At 42.0% G+C, this 16597-nt stretch overlaps 1 protein-coding gene across 2 annotated transcripts in view; it reads left to right on the forward strand.

Moving 5' to 3' along the window:
• Positions 1 to 16597, forward strand: part of LOC127662542 (alpha-(1,6)-fucosyltransferase-like) — a 181728-nt gene that overhangs the window by 132359 nt on the left and 32772 nt on the right. For both annotated transcript variants that reach the window (XM_052153765.1, XM_052153764.1), the window contains 2 exons: positions 10773 to 10891; positions 15183 to 15345. In XM_052153765.1, coding sequence (XP_052009725.1) covers positions 10773 to 10891; positions 15183 to 15345 — 282 coding nt within the window. The remainder of the gene's footprint in view (positions 1 to 10772; positions 10892 to 15182; positions 15346 to 16597) is intronic.

A 16597-nucleotide genomic window follows, 5' to 3' on the forward strand; every position in this document is an offset into this window, starting at 1 on the left:
CATGTGGAGGCCCCATGATCCACGCACAACTTGCCCCATTGAGAGTGAGAACCACTAATCGCGGCCACGAGGAGGTTACCCCATGTGACTCTACCCTCACTAGCAACTGAGACCTGGCTGGAGTTATTCAGCACATCCTGGATTCAAACTTGCGACTCCAGGGTTGCTAGTCAGCGTCAATACTCGCTGAGCTACTTAGGCCCCCCAATGTTTCGCATTTTTACCTATGCTGATATAGCGCTGTTTGGGCGGAGTTATGTTTACATATGTGGCTTGAACAGCCAGACGCATTTACATTTGTCCAAATTTTGTCTGGAATGCATCTCAAACCTTCTCTGGAGGCAGGCAATTAAAATTGTAAGTCTGATCACTTAAAAAATTAATAACAAACCTCACCTAAAAAAAATACATGATTTTGTGAATCATTCTTGTCCATAGCACAAATGGTGCTGGGCGAATTGTGCGCTGAAGTTTAATACCTTTAGGCTATTTGTTCAAATCCTTAACCCAAAGTTGGCCTGTCAGCCAATCAATGCTGCCCTGAGGCCATGCCTATGTGAATTAGGAGCCAATCAAAGTGCAGGATCCCCCACTTTGGTATGTATAGCCATAGCGACTGAACTCTGGATGCTGTTGCAGTCTATTAGTGTCTTCTAAATATGATTAATTACTCTTGGATTTAGATTTAGCCTTTTACTCATGCACATGTTGACAAACACCAAAAACAAACTACTCTAGAAGTCCTTACATGAGCAATACCCTCTAAAAGTGAGAACACGATCACATTTACAAATGATCCTACACACTTTTGTTTATCAAAGGTCTCATTTTCCTCATCATTTGCAAACATATGCAGGCATTCATCGACATAACAAATATGCCAGACTACATCCTACATTGTCTCAGATCAGTTCTACATACACTTTTACACTCATCTCAAGACTATCAACTGATGTCCTGATACAAACAGATACACATCTTTCTGAAACATTCTTTTCACAATACAGGTAGAACTTAAGGTTTTCATAATTTTAAGACCCTCTATCTAACAGCAGTTGAGGTCCAGGGTGGCACTGGTCCACTCTTATCACAGCTGTCAGAACATACCTGAATAATTTATACGGGGAAGTGTACAGTATATTTAGGGTTATGGTGGACTGGTCATCATTTTATTGAAAATTTCTCGCATTTTAATCACCTTTTACTTCACTTTAAATGGTCCTCCCTGTGAGCTCTGATTTTCTAAAAATCCTAATATTCCATGAAGCCTCTCAATTAATGAGGTAATTTAAGCAGCATGCATAGTAATTATATAATAAGTAGCAAAATGCTGTTTATAATAGTTTTCGATGAAGTAAAGCATGTAACACTGCAGGACGTGTCAACTTCCCAAACATATTTTATGCTAACTGCCAATTTATTAATTTAGCAGCACAAAAATATGGTGGAATTTCTTGTCAACTTAATAAAGGGACAATCCTTTTGGAGTCACCTGGGGTGCCTTGCTTAAGGACACAACCAGCAACCTTCTGACTACTAACCCTGAGCCAGGATTAGTTCAGCCCAAAAATGGAAATTCATTAAATTAAATTCATCTTTAACTCACCCTCATGACTTTTTATAACCTTATGAGTTTCATTCTTCCATGGAATACAAAAGGAGGCTGTCAGTCCCTGACATTTTGTCTAACATCTCCTTTTGTGTCAACAAAAACATGGGAAATCAACATGTTGCTTCAGGAAGTACATCAACCCCAGTCAGCCAAATTACTGATGAGCCCATCAGACATTTTTTCATCATGATAAGGTTGAACACATTACCCTCTAGTACTACTGATACCTCTGAAACATGGGTTCTCGTGAACCAGGAAGTAAACACATTCACATAAACAATGGTGGCTGTGGTTTTTGCTCTAAAATGTAATTTTTCTCCACTGACATGCATTCACCATTGACTTTAGTATATAATCAATATATATATATATTCCTGCCTCTCCGGGAACCAGCACCTTATCGTGGTGGAGAGGTTTGTGTGCCCTTATGATCCTGAGGGTTGTGTTGTCTGGAGCCATGTGCTCCTGGTAGGGTCTCCCAAGGCAAAGTGGTCTCAGGTGAGGGGCCAGACTAAGAATGGTTCAAAAATGACTCATGGAAAAAGCGGCAAGAGGAGGAGTTACCCTGCCCGGAGGAAGCCGGGGCCCCTGTCTGGAGCCAGGCCCAGATGGAGGGCTCGTCGGCGGCGCCTGGTGGCGGGTTTGTCACGAGCCCGGCCGGGCACAGCCCGAAGAAGCAGCGTGGAACCCCCTCTACATCCCTTGGGCCCACCACCCATTGGAGGAACCGCGGGAGTCGGGTGCGCTGCCATATGAGCGGCAGTGAAGGCCGTGGGCCTCGGCCGGACCAGACCGGGCAGCAAAGGCTTGCTCTGGGGGCGTGGAATGTCACCTCACTGGGGGAAGGAGCGGAACTAGTGAGGGAGGTGGAGCGTTACCAGTTGGATCTGGTGGGGCTTACATCGGCGCTACAGTTTTGGCTCTGGATCCGTACTCCTGGATAGGGGATGGACTCTATTCTTCTCTGGAGTTTCCCAGGGTGTGAGGCTGACGGGCGGTGTGGGGATACTCACGAGTCCCGGCTGGCGCCACTACGTTGGAGTTTACCCGGTGGATGAGAGGGTCGCCTCCCTACGCCTCACGGGTTGTGGGGAAAACTCTGACTGTTGTCTGTGCATATGCACCGAACAGCAGTTCAGAGTATTCGGCCTTCTTGGAGACCCTGAATGGAGTCCTGAATAGGGCCCCAGTAGGGGACTCCATAGTGATGCTGGGTGACTTCAACGCATGCGTGGGAAATGACAGGGACACCTGGAAAGGCGTGATTGGGAGGAACGGCCTCCTGATCTGAACTCAAGTGGATGTTTGTTATTAGATTTCTGTGCTAGTCATGGATTATCTATAACAAACACCATGTTCAACATAAGGATGCTCATAAGTGTACGTGGTACCAGAGCACCCTAGGCGAAGGTCGATGATCGATTTTGTAATCGTGTCAGTCGGATCTGAGGCCATATGTTCTGGACACTTCGGGTAAAGAGAGGGGCAGAGCTGTCAACCGATCACCATCTGGTGGTGAGTTGGGTCAGGGGTGGGGAAAGACTCTGGACAGACCTGGGAAGCCCAAGCGAGTAGTCTTGGGTGAACTGGGAACGTTTGGAGGAGGTCCCTGTCCGTGAGATCTTCAACTCACACCTCCGGCGGAGCTTTTCAGGCATCCCTGCGGAGGTTGGGGACATTGAACCGAGTGGGCAATGTTCAAAGCTTCCATTGCCGAGCAGCGGTGGAGAGCTGCGGCCTCAAGGTTTTAGGTGCCGCAAGGGGTGGTAACCCTCGAACACCGTGGTGGACACTGGTGGTCAGGGAAGCCGTCCGACTGAAGAAAGAGGCCTTCCGGGATTTGTTGTCCCGGAGGTCTCCGGAGGCAGTTGCAAGGTACCGACAGGGCCCGAAGTGCTGCGGCCTCGGCCGTGAGGGAGGCAAAGCAGTGGGTGTGGGAAAAGTTCGGAGAAGCCATGGAGAAGGACTTTCGGTCCGCACCAAAGTGCTTCTGGAAAACCGATCCGCCACCTTAGGAGGGAAGCGGGGAACCATTCAAGCTGTATACAGCAAAGATGGGGCGCTGTTGACCTCAACCGAGGAGGTTATTGGGCGGTGGAAGGAACACTTTGAAGAACTCCTAAATCCCAACACGCCCTCTATGGTAGAGGCAGAGCAGGAGGATGATGGGGATCAGATTCTATTTCCCTGGGGAGGTCACTGAGGTAGTCAAACAACTCCGCGGTGGCAAAGCCCGAGGATTGATGAGATCCGACCAGAAATGCTGAAAGCTCTGGATGTGGAGGGGGTGTCATGGATGACACGCCTCTTCAACATTGCGTGGAAATCTGGGACAGTACCTAAGGAGTGGCAGAGCGGGGTGGTGGTTCCCCTCTTCAAAAGGGGATCAGAGAGTGTGTGCCAACTACAGGGGTATCACACTTCTCAGCCTCCCTGGTAAAGTTTACTCCAAGGTGCTGGAGAGGAGGGTTCGGCCGATTGTCGAACCTCAGATTGAAGAGGAACAATGCGGTTTTAGGTCCTGGTGGGTGGAGCAGCCGGACCAGATCTTTACTCTGCCAAGGATCCTGGAGGGGGCCTGGGAGTATGCCCATCCGGTCTACATGTGTTTTGTGGATCTGGAGAAGGCGTATGACCGGGTCCCCGGGAGAGACTGTGGGAGGTGCTCTTGAGAGTACGGGGTGGGAGGGTCCCTTCTTAGGGCGATCCAATCCCTGTACGTCCAAAGCGAGGAGCTGTGTCGGGTCCTCGGCACAAAGTCGAGTTCATTCCATGTGGGGGTTGGTCTCCGCCAAGGCTGCGCTTTGTCACCAATCCTGTTTGTGATATTCATGGACAGGATATCGAGCGTAGTCGGGGTGGGGAAGGTGTGCTTGATTCGGTGGGCTGGGGATCTCATCGCTGCTTTTTGCAGATGATGTTGTCTTCATGTCCTCATCGGTCCGTGACCTTCAGCTCTCACTGGATAAGCTGGCAGTCGAGTGTGAAGCAGCTGGGATGAGGATTAGCACCTCTAAATCTGAGGCCATGGTTCTCAGCAGGAAACCGATGGAGTGCATACTCCAGGTAGGGAATGAGGTTTTGCCCCAAGTGAAGGAGTTCAAGTACCTCGGGGTCTTGTTCACGAGTGAGGGGACAATGGAGCGGGAGGTTGGCGGAGAATCGGGGCAGCAGGGGCGTATTGCACTGGCTCTATCGCACCGTTGTCCGCGAAAAGAGAGCTGAGCCGAAGGCAAAGCTCTCGATCTACCGATCAATTTTCGTTCCTACCCTCACCTATGGTCATGAAGGTTGGGTCATGACCCGAAAGAACTAGGTCGCTGAGTACAAGCGGCGAAATGGGCTTCCTCAGAAGGGTGGCGGGCTTCTCCCTTAGAGATAGGGTGAGGAGCTCAGTCATCCGTGAGGAGCTTCGGAGTAGAGCAGCTGCTCGCTTGCGTTGAAAGGAGTCAGTTGAGGTGGTTTGGGCATCTGGTAAGGATGCCCCTGGCCGCCTCCCTAGGGAGGTGTTTCAGGCACGTCCAGCTGGGAGGAGGCCTCGGGGAAGACCCAGGACTAGGTGGAGAGACTACATCTCCACACTGGCCTGGGAGCGCCTCGAGTGCAGCCCAGTCAGAGCTGGTTAATGTGGCTCGGGATAGGGAAGTTTGGGGCCCCCTGCTGGAGCAGCTGCCCCCGCGACCCGACTTCGGATAAGCGGTTGAAGATGGATGGATGGATGGATATATATACAACTTGCTTTTGGCACCACTCTGTGGAAATTTCACCCAGAAACTGGATCTCACACTTAAGGCCAGGAGAGTGAGGTTTACACACTACAGCTATCATGTACCAACTGGCTACTATTACATAGGAAAGAAAGACAAATGGGTTTGAAACAATATGGAGCTGAGAAATTATGAAAGAATATTTCTTTTTGGGTGAATTATCCCTTTACCAATATACCACATTAGACCTTGCTTGATCAGTAATATTGTAACAGCAATCAGGTTGTGACATCCATTCATACCCCAAAACTCCAGTAATGACTGAAGAGGTTGTGTGTCTATCTAAGTGTTTGCTAGCTGCACACTGGCAACTCTTGTCACTCTTTAAGTTTGTCAGTTAGGACCAAAACCCATAGCCCACAGCAAGCTGATGGTTCTTTCTGCCTCAGTCTGTGACTGTTTAATGCATCTTTCACTTGCCATTTTCACACATTTGTGTGTGTGTGTGTCCTACTTCAGTATATGTGTCTCTGTGGGCTTGTCTGTGCTGTTGGAGCTGGTACAACATCTCGTAAGAGTTCAGTGTCAGCAGAAAACACAAAGACTCGTGGGATTTCCATCACACCTCCATGGCAGCCATTCCCAAACAGCAGTGTGTGTGTGTTCTAAATGTTCTTCGCTGCCTATGCTGTGTGTGATGTGTCCTCATTTGCTGATGATTGCTGGTTATTCAATGCCACATGATGCAGCTCAGGTTTCTGAGGAGAGGTGATGGGTTAGAAGAACAGAGAGAGTGAGGAAAAGAGAGAGAGATGGGAGGTCACAGATCACAGAGGATGGGAGGTCACAGAATAGTGTAGCCTCTATTGTTGCAGGATTGGCAATCGTTACTGGAATAGAAAGAAGACCATCTACTGTTTCTTACACACTGCAGTGTTGTTATTCAGGGTTCCCACCCATCCTAGAAAACCTGGAATTCTGCATTGCAGTTTTACATTCATGAAAAATACCTACATGTTCGGGAAAATAATTATTTGTCGTAGAAAGTATTTTAGTGTTATAAAACTGTTTGACTGTGTCGCTAACCAGGTTTTTGTTGCATGTGCAAATGCAAAAACATACATTCTCTGCTTTGTTCTGACCAAATAGTTTAAGTAAGTATTGATATAGTGCAAAATATGATTTTTTTCTTCTGGATATATGTGTGAAACTTTTATAAAGGTTTATATAAGTTAACATTATTTAATAGTATAATACCCCTGACACACACAAACATACACACACTCATACTGTGTCCCAGTGGGGGACAGTTTCAGAGTTTCATGTTTATAATGTGGCCATTCAGTGGGACGTATCTGTCAGGACTGTGTTTGCTTTGGCTGTTAAAGATAACATGAAATGGTATTTGCAACATATTTACATCCTTTCCAGTGGGAAATAATATAGGGTGGTATTTGTCTTTGTCCATAGTGAAAGTAGACACTTTCATCTGCAATTTTCATTGTCTGCTGATTACATCAACAGAAAAGATATTTCAGAAAAGGGGTCAAGGTTTGGCTGGTTAGCACTGGCAGTAAGCCCCTGCTGGTAGATGCCATAACTACACAAATAATCAACCAAAAAGCATCTTTTTCAATTGATGGCCTTTCAAAAGCAGCTCACTTTTTTCCCTTCTTTTTGCAAGCAACACATAAATCACAAATATTTCATTTTATTAAAGTAGATGTACTAACCGTGTCCAATGTTTTGAAAAGTGTGAAATGGACTCCTGTCTTCTGCATTTGATGTCAGCTCATAGACCGACAGATTAGTCGCTAGTGAAGGGCTTGAGACTGTTAGTTGTCATGATGTCATTTTCTAGCAGCTCCAGAGTGATTAGTCAAATGCAGGACTGGACTGGGAAGAAACAATTTACACAGCAACTGGCCCAAATGTTGTTGAGGGGGGGTGGGGGGTTGTTCGCTGTGCTGTTCTGCATACCGCTGCGCCAGTTTGTGGTCCGTTCTGCATAATGAACCGCCTCATTTTAGCTTAACGCGGCCTATTCAGCCCATTTCGCGCCCAACCCACTGGCCCGCTCGGTTCTTCCGATGGCCAGTCTGCCCCTGATCGGCCCCAAAGTGCTTTGGCCTTCTGGGAAAATGCCAGGTATGCCAGATTACTGTCCAGCTCTTGTCACATGGCATTTACTGTGCAGCTCAAAAGATTGGCTTGAGGAAATATTTTAATATAAACAATTTGCACTTGAAATGGCCTTTGCAGCATATTTACTTCCAGAATGTAATGTGCTGTAAAAATCTCCAAGTGCATCAGCATTTGATTGGAACATGAGAAGTCGTTTTTGAGTTAAGTTCATTTAAAGTAAAGTTAAAAGAATAGAACAAAGCATTGTGTGATTGCTTCTTGATTTCCACAGAGGTGTAAAGAATCTACAGCTTGTCATGGATGCTGTCAATAGAGCTTAACTGGCACGCGCGCACGTGCGTGCGTGTGTGTGTGTGTTAAATGACTAGTTGATTAGCGATGCTAACTAGTTGATTTTAGATTTATTCAGTCATTGTTTACTCACCCCTGTGTTGTTACAACTCCACTTGACTTTCTTTTTTTTACACTAAGGGAGAAATTGTGAAAGAAAAATTGTGCTCAGTGTTGTCACGCAATGACAGTTTATGGTGACCACCTCTTCAAGCTTCAAAAGGATGCAGAAGTATAATTAAGAAGTCTAATAAATTATTCCATGAGACTCATGATAGTTATGAAAGGATTCATTAAGGTCTGGTGAGAAACAATCCGAAATGGAATGCATTATTTAGTGAAATTGTTGACAGACCGTTACTCTCCTCTGCGCATTCATGAGGAGACTGCAAGAGACAGACAACTCATGCAGCCCCCTCACGACACGGGGTGTTCAAGAGAAAATGTGTTATGTTTATCTAAAACAGGTCAACCACAGCGATAGAAACAACAGAACACAAACAGCTGCACACAAACCAAAGAACTGACCTTAATAAATATGTCTGATGAGTTTGTAGTCTGAGAATAGATGCATTTCTTTGGCCAGATTTATTTGTTTGCAACCGAGTTCTCAATCAAAATGAGAGAGATAGACAGAGCTGGCTGAAGGCTGTTACAGTCACATTGTGTCGTAACCTGATGGCAACCGACACATGATAAAGGTATATTTTCTATGTTAATCAGAGTTATGGTACTAACCAGCCATAGCCCCATGCAGACTCGCCTGCTGAGAAATGGCACCAGTCCAAAAACTTTATCCTAACAGTTTATTGAAGCCTGTATCTCACTAGCCAGTTAAAAACTACTCGATTTTGTCAGAGAATGTTACACCTACTGAATGTTTTCGCTGAGATATCGATCTCTTCAGTCGTCGGTCTGTCACAAATGCTTACCATTTCAGAATGAAGGTGAAACATTCCTCTATCTCTTTCAGTTTGATTGAGAACTCTTACTGCAAACAAATTAGGCTGGGCATAAAAACGCATCTATTCTCTGACTACATACTCATCAGACATATTTAGTAAGTTCAGTTCTTTGGTTTGTGTGCAGCTGTTTGTGTTCTGTTGTTTCTGTCACTGTGGTGGACCTGTTTTAGATGAACATAACGTGTTTTCTCTTGAATGCCCCATGTTGCGAGGGGGCTGCATGAGTTGTCTGTCTCTTGCAGTCTCCTCATGAACGCGCAAAGGAGAGTAACGGTCAGTCAACAATTTAATAAAATAATGCATTCGATTTCGGTTTGTTTCTCACCAAAGTTCATTGTACACTTTCATAACAATTATGTGTCTCATGGAATAATTTATTAGACTTCTGAATTAAACATTCGCATCCCTTTGAAGCTTGAAGAAGTGGTCACCATAAACTGTCATTGTGTGACATAACTGAGCATGAAATCTTTTCACAATTTCTCCCTTTATGTTAAGAAAAAGACAACAAAAAAAATTTAGTAAACAATGACTGAATTTTCATTTTTTTGGGTGAACTAACCCTATAAGTTGGTATTAAGTTAAGAAGCCTGGAGTGGACACCAGCACATAAGCATCCTATACATATACATCCTATACACAACATAGCACACTGTAAGCTGGTTACCAGCTATGCTGCTCTTTTTAAATGTGAATTTTGCCACAGTCTTTAAATGTATCCCTTTTAAAATGCCATTGCTACAGCTATATAGCATACATTCAGCTACCCATTCTATGGCCATTGCGTCTCATGTTGTTTAAATGTCCCGCCAATAGTGTTGCGTTTTTAAAGCATGTCAAGTTAATAATCCAATTTGGTTTTTTTCTCTCCCCTTTCCACCCTAATTTGGAATGCCCAATTCCCAATACTCTCCAAGTGCTCTTAGTGGTTTAGTGGCTTGCCTCAATCCAGGTGGCGGAGGACGAATCTTAGTTGCCTCCGCATCTGAGACCGTCAATCCGTGCATCTTATCACGTGGCTTGTTGAGCGGTTACCGTGGAGACATGGCACGTGTGGAGGCTTCACGCTATTCTCCATGGCATCCATGCACAACACACCACACGCCCCACTGAGAGCGAGAACCACATTATAGCGACCACAAGGAGGTTACCCCTTGTGACTCTACCCTCCCTAGCAACCGGGACAATTTGATTGCTTAGGAGACCCGGCCGGAGTCACTCAGCACGCACTGGATGCGAACTCGCGACTCCATGTGTGGTAGCCAGTATCAATCCAACTTTTTAAGATTTGAGACCCCTGTATTCTGTTCCTTTACATCTAGCTGTTTTTGGACACAACAACTGATCTTAAACGTTACTCTCCAAAGGCTAGAGTACACTACACAACTTTTAAAATCTGAAAAGATTATAAAAATACTTGATATCACACTCTAACTGACATATTGTAGTCGATTTTTAAAATGCTATAAGTAGTTGTGCACATCCCTAGTGTCTCTCTCTGCATGTTCTGTCTAATAAGTTTTTCATCTCATAAATGTACTGCTGGCATGTCAGGGAATGATGGAGGTTCAGGTCTTGGGATGTTTGTCTATAATGAAGTTTATAAGGTGGAAGTGTGTGTGTGTGTGTGTGTGTGTGTGTGTGTGTGTGTGTGTGTGTGTGTGTGTGTGTGTTGGAGCAGATGCTAGGCAGGCTCAGGTCAAGTGTTTGTGTGTCTGTGTGTGTGTGTGATGAATAGCCCCTGCCACCAAATGAATTGCCCGCAGTGCCTGCCTCAACTGATCATTGCATTAAATTGGCACTGGAAGCAAGGAGCAAAGACCCTTGGGAAATTAGCCAACCACATTTCACCTTGACCAAGCAAGCCGCACTCTCACGTTCACTCTCAGTCGCACAAGTGCAGATATTCACAAGTGTGAATGAACGACTGGTGTGCACACCAGTCAATTCCCCAAACATGGGTCATGCTAACATGTCTCTCTCTCTCTCTCTCTTTATGCCTCTCTCTTTCAGGTTGCCTGATGGACAGGTTGATAGTGGTCCTGGAGCTTTGGGTAAATTACGTAACCTAGAAGAGCAACTAATCAAAGCTAAGGAAAAGATCAACTCTTACCGCAGTTTGCCTGCTGATGGTGTGTAAACACAAACACACATACCTTTAACTATCTTTAAATGGTGACATATTAGCGTCTTTTGTTTTTTATATAAAGTTAATTGTAATTACTGCAGATTAACGCTAACCTAAACCCTACAACAGTGGTTCCCAACCTTGTTTGTCGAATGTACATCCACAGCCTGATCAGTAAGGCTCAAGGACTCCTTCCATCAACACATCAGAACACATTCCAGAATTGCTTTTTATTTGTATTATACTGGATGTCATTTTGCATTATCATCAATATTAACAGGGGTGTAGCAACCATTTTAACAGGTGGGGACATGTCTCCCTCTTTTTTTGAATTTGGAAAATTATACATTATATTTTAACTAGGGCTGTCAATTTAACGTGCTAATTTAGTTAAATTAATTATGTATAAACAAAATGTGCTAAGAATAATATGCATTTAATCACGCCACCTGAACAATACTTAAATTCTGTAATAAAATGTTTTCCTACAATACCACTGGAACAATTCAAGCTTGAAGTACATGTAACTCCGTGTTTTTACGAGCCGCTTCAGCAGGGGGCAGTCAGCCACCTTAACAAATCACACAACCAGCGTAGCCACAGAATGAGAGCCTGTCACGCTTTTCAACTACTTTTAAATTGACACAGCAACTTAAAAACAACATATTGCGACTTTTTATATAGTTATGCTTTACTCGTTTTTTACTAAATTTCAGTCTGAATATCTGATACCATATGCATCGTACGAAGCATAAACAAACACTTTATAATGTAATTAAAACCAATCAGTGCAATATTGAGAGCTGTGGAAAAGTCTCCTCCTGTGAGAGGCGGCGCTGATTGCTCACAGGAAAACAGATCAACACACAGTACATAGGTGAGAAGAGTGATGCAAATGGCAAATAGATCATAACTATCAAAAATAGCTTATTCAAAAAACCATCAACGTAATGTGATTACATGAGACTTTTTTGCTTTTGACATCAAAATGTAAACAGCTTTGAGAACAACACTTGTGCACTTGTTATAAGCCCGTAATAATGTACAAATTTACATGCGAAGTGAAACGGGGAAGACGAAAATTGTGTTTTGCTTAAGCCGCTAAATAATATTGGATTTTGTACTCATATCGTAAAATCAGAGGTCAGGAAATGATGAAATGATTTAAAAGATATTTATGTCGAATCCTTGAAAAAGTTTGAGTGAAACATTTGTGGGTGCTCATATCATATTGTATCGTATCGTGAGGCTATGCATCGTACCGTATTGTGAAATTTGTGTATCGTTACATTCCTTTACATATATATATTTGTGGGGGCTCTTTTCCAGGTACATTTTTATAAATATGCAATTAAATTGATAATTAAGCAGCATGTTATGTTAATTAAATTAAAACATTTGATAAATTGGTATCCTAATTTTAAAAGTTTAAGCCACTGTGCAACAAAATTGTAGCCGGAAAAAATAAAAAAATAAAAAATTGCAATAAACATCTAAATGAGCTTCAAGAAACTACAGTGCAACATTTGAGCTGTAAGTGCTTTTTTATGGAATAGCATGCAGAAAATATTCCTACTCCCTGAAATACATCAATCAAATAATTGTTCTGAGATATCTCACCGATCTCTGTGACAGAACTAGACTGTACCAACAGTAAACAAAAATGTGAATATGGGCAGCTGTCACATTCTTTCATCAGCCAATCAGAAGACTTTGATGTGCTTTCTGCCTCTCAGTCATTTTGCGCATTCTCATAGTGGAAAGAGGGACTTGTCTAAATCGATGACTTAGTCTGACTTAAGTTCCAGAACAGCTAACATTGCTTAAATCCCCTTTAACATAAATCAGGTTTATGAAACATAATATCTGCATGGCAGTAATTAAAACAGCTAATGTACAACATTAAATTACAAATATTACATTTAACCCAACGAGACAGTGTTTACATGGCAGTTGATTTATCATTGATAATTGCATTATTGTAACATTACATCACATAATTAATTTTCATGAGCCAAGCTGAAAAAAGTTATAAAAGTGGATCTGAAACTACTTTTCCAATCGTTACTACACCCAGAATCTTTTTAAAGTAAAAAAAAAAAAAAACTAAACTGTTGGGTGGGAAAAAAACAGACAAACCAAAGGCTTTACCTTTAACCCTCTGGGGTCGACGGGAATTTTGCTGGATTTTTTTGTCATTACAGCGGAAACAAAATAAAATTCGCTGTCATTTTGGGGCATACAGATAAGTGTAAGACATCATTAGAGACTATGAAGGGTCTACTTTTATTTGTGTACACTCACAATAACAACAAAATCTTGTGCTTTTGTAAAATAAAGAAAATAAAAAGGGTGAGCTTTCAGCAGTCTCTGTGTTCACAAGCATATTTCAGAAACACGTCATAAAAATGAACTTAAACTCTGCGAATACTTATCACACAAACATGACACATATGTCTAAAGAAAGCTTAAAATGTCTACTTTTAAATAAAACAATTCAAATTTAAAACAAATATTCTCCTGCAATGTAATCTGTAAGCAATGTACAGTTTTTCCTGGCTCAGCTAATTATCCCTAATGTGAACACACCCACCAGCAGAGCGCGCTATTCTTAAGCTAATGTGCTGAGGCGATCAATGCAAATGGTGAACGCCCCCGACTGTGCCGTAAAAACAAAGTTCATTCACTTTTCTGCGCGTTTGAAAGACAACACGATACTCAAGTGAGAAAACTCCTATATATACAGTGCATCTGGAAAGTATTCACAGCGCTTCCCTTTTTCCACATTTTGTTATGTAACAGCTAGGGGTGTAACGATACACTCAGCTCACGATTCGATACGTATCAAGATACTGGGTTCTCAACAAAGATTGAACTCTTTGGCCTGAATGGCAAGTGTCATGTTTGGAGGAAACCAGGCACTGCTCATCACCTGGCCAATACCATCCCTACAGTGAAGCATGGTGGTGGCAGCATCATGCTGTGGGGATGTTTTTCAGCGGCAGGAACTGGGAGACTAGTCAGGATAGAGGGAAAGATGAATACAGCAATGTACTGTGACATCCTTGATGAAAACCTGCTCCAGAGCGCTCTGGACCTCAGACAGGGGTGAAGGTTCATCTTCCAACTGGACAACGACATGTGATTTTTTTTCTTTTTTTTTTTTTTTTTTTTTTATAAATTTGCAAAGATTTCAAACAAAATCTTTACGTTGTCGTTATGGGGTATTGTTTGTAGAGTTTTGAGGAAAGTAATGAATTTAATCAATTTTGGAATAAGGCTGTAACATAACAAAAAGTGAAGAGCTGTGAATACTTTCCGGATGCACTGTAGATAATAAAAAGACGTTATGTGAGCCAACAGAGAATTCCAAGAATCCTAGAAAACGTATGGTGTTGTTAAGCATTCAACTACATAGTCCTTTATAATAACTCTCTCACACACACACACACATAAGCACACATCCTCTGTGGCAGGTTTCTGGGTCAGCAGCTCTTATAGTTTAGCATTTGTGAAACAGAATACGGAGAGATCACAGGCGTGTGCTGGATTGTTTTACAGCCACTGATACACTTATTGACTTACAGTTTACCGCTTTTAATCTCAAACACATTCACTCAGGCAGCAGCCGGCAACATACGCACACACCATTACACTGCTTGTACTTGTAGCATCTACACAAATGCATAGCACACACAAACCAAGATAGTGATGTACACAGTATTTGATACCTACACATCTATCCTAAAAGGGACAATTGTGTGCGAGTAAATGTGCTTAAATGCTATATGCTGGCTGCTCTTTGACCAATATAATGCCTATATATGATATTTAATATATTTTAATGAAATAATGAGGTAAATTAGACGTGCATTAATTTTTGGAATAAAATAGCATTGATTTACACAATGTTTACTGAAAAATATTTGTAAACACAAATGTACACCATCCACCCTTATAAGAAAAAGTTCTGTGGTGGTACTATGCTACAATGATAGTATTAAATGGTAATACCATGGTACTTTGATTATTGAACGATTAACATATTATTACACCATAGAATTAACATGGTACTCTTAAGGTGCATGTCCAAAAAAGCCTGGTATTGCCATGCTACCATGCCCAAGTGTTTTCTGTTAGGAAAGGCAGGGCTTAGTGTCCGACACTTTTGTTAATACTTTTGCAGTTCAGACTGATGTCAAATATCTCAAAATAGATAATAATACAAATATCAGCTATTTAACTTTATCATCAGTCCTCAAATAATATGTGAATTTCTGTGTTTGTTTGTGCAGGCCCAGGAAAGGACCAGGAGGAGCTGAGGAGAAAGGTAGAGAATGGCGTGAGGGAACTGTGGTATTTTGTACGCAGTGAAGTGAAGAAACTGGCACTGGTGGAGACTGGAGCTCTGCAGAAACATGTCGACACTCTTCAGCAGGACCTGGGACACCAACAGAGGTTATACAGTACACACACATAAGAAACGGCCTGTACCAGTAGATGATACACAATTATTTTCATGTTATAACCAGCAAGAGACCGATAATTGGTTTGACCAATACTCTTTACCATTGATACATTTGTACTTGATCGGTTATTGATTCTTCAATGTTGGGTCATTTTGAATTGAGAAACTCTTAATGATCTAAGCTTATCAGTTAGACAGATTGTAATAAACATTTACAGTAGATATGTAAAAACCTATACATGAAGCATAAATATGATGAATAATAATTAAGATGAATAATTATTGTAATAAAAATGGGAACACTTTTTAGTAAGTTTGTATTCGGTAACATTGTTAACTACATTAGTTAACATGAGCTAACAATTAAATACTTTTACATCATTTCTGCATTAACATTAAAATATTTATTGTTAAATTCAACATATGCTGTATTGTTTAAGTTAAAATGGTATAAGTTAGCTCTAGTTTATGCATTATGACTTAACAATGTATATAACAATGAACAATTGTATGATTAGTTCACTCATCTCACGGCTCAGTTCAGTTCACGATACTGATTTCACAATTCGATACTCTCAAGGCACTTTAAACAAAGCCTAATTCAAGAAAAATTAAGATTGAAGTTTTTGTAACTTTTAAGACATATTCAAAACAAGCCCTTTTCCTAATAAAAATCAGCCCTACACGGCATTGGTGACACCAGAATAGAAATATTCATAATTTTGCCTAGCTGAATATACAGAATTATGTTAGACGCATATGCTTGCACACTGTCTCTGATTACATACCTTTAAATTATTATATCTTTTTTTTAAAGCTGCGCTATATACGATTTTTTGGTTAAAATGAACAAATTGCAATTATTGATTAAGGACAATCAGTGTTCAAAACAATGTCCTTACCTTACCCTGATTCACTTTGGTAAACCAATAAAAATTATTTGTAATTTGAGCTGTCAGTCGGATTTGGCACAAAATCACTGTCATTCCTCTTTGCATCATGACGTCATGTCCATAAACACAGGAAAGAAGGACCGTTTGTCTCGTGTTCTGGCTGAGGACACTGTTCAGAACTGTCTGTCACAATCACGCAGTTCAGAACAGCATCACTGCATCACTGCAGTCTAGATGGATGTTTATCTGTTATCCATTTGGTGAAGTTGTTTACCCTACCAACAGTAATTCACAGACAAACATGTATGCATGTTTACTATATGTATGACTTCTGAAATTGACTTCTTAT

The sequence above is a fragment of the Xyrauchen texanus genome, chromosome 22 (genome assembly GCF_025860055.1).
Source record: "Xyrauchen texanus isolate HMW12.3.18 chromosome 22, RBS_HiC_50CHRs, whole genome shotgun sequence".
In the NCBI taxonomy this organism is placed as follows: domain Eukaryota; kingdom Metazoa; phylum Chordata; class Actinopteri; order Cypriniformes; family Catostomidae; genus Xyrauchen; species Xyrauchen texanus.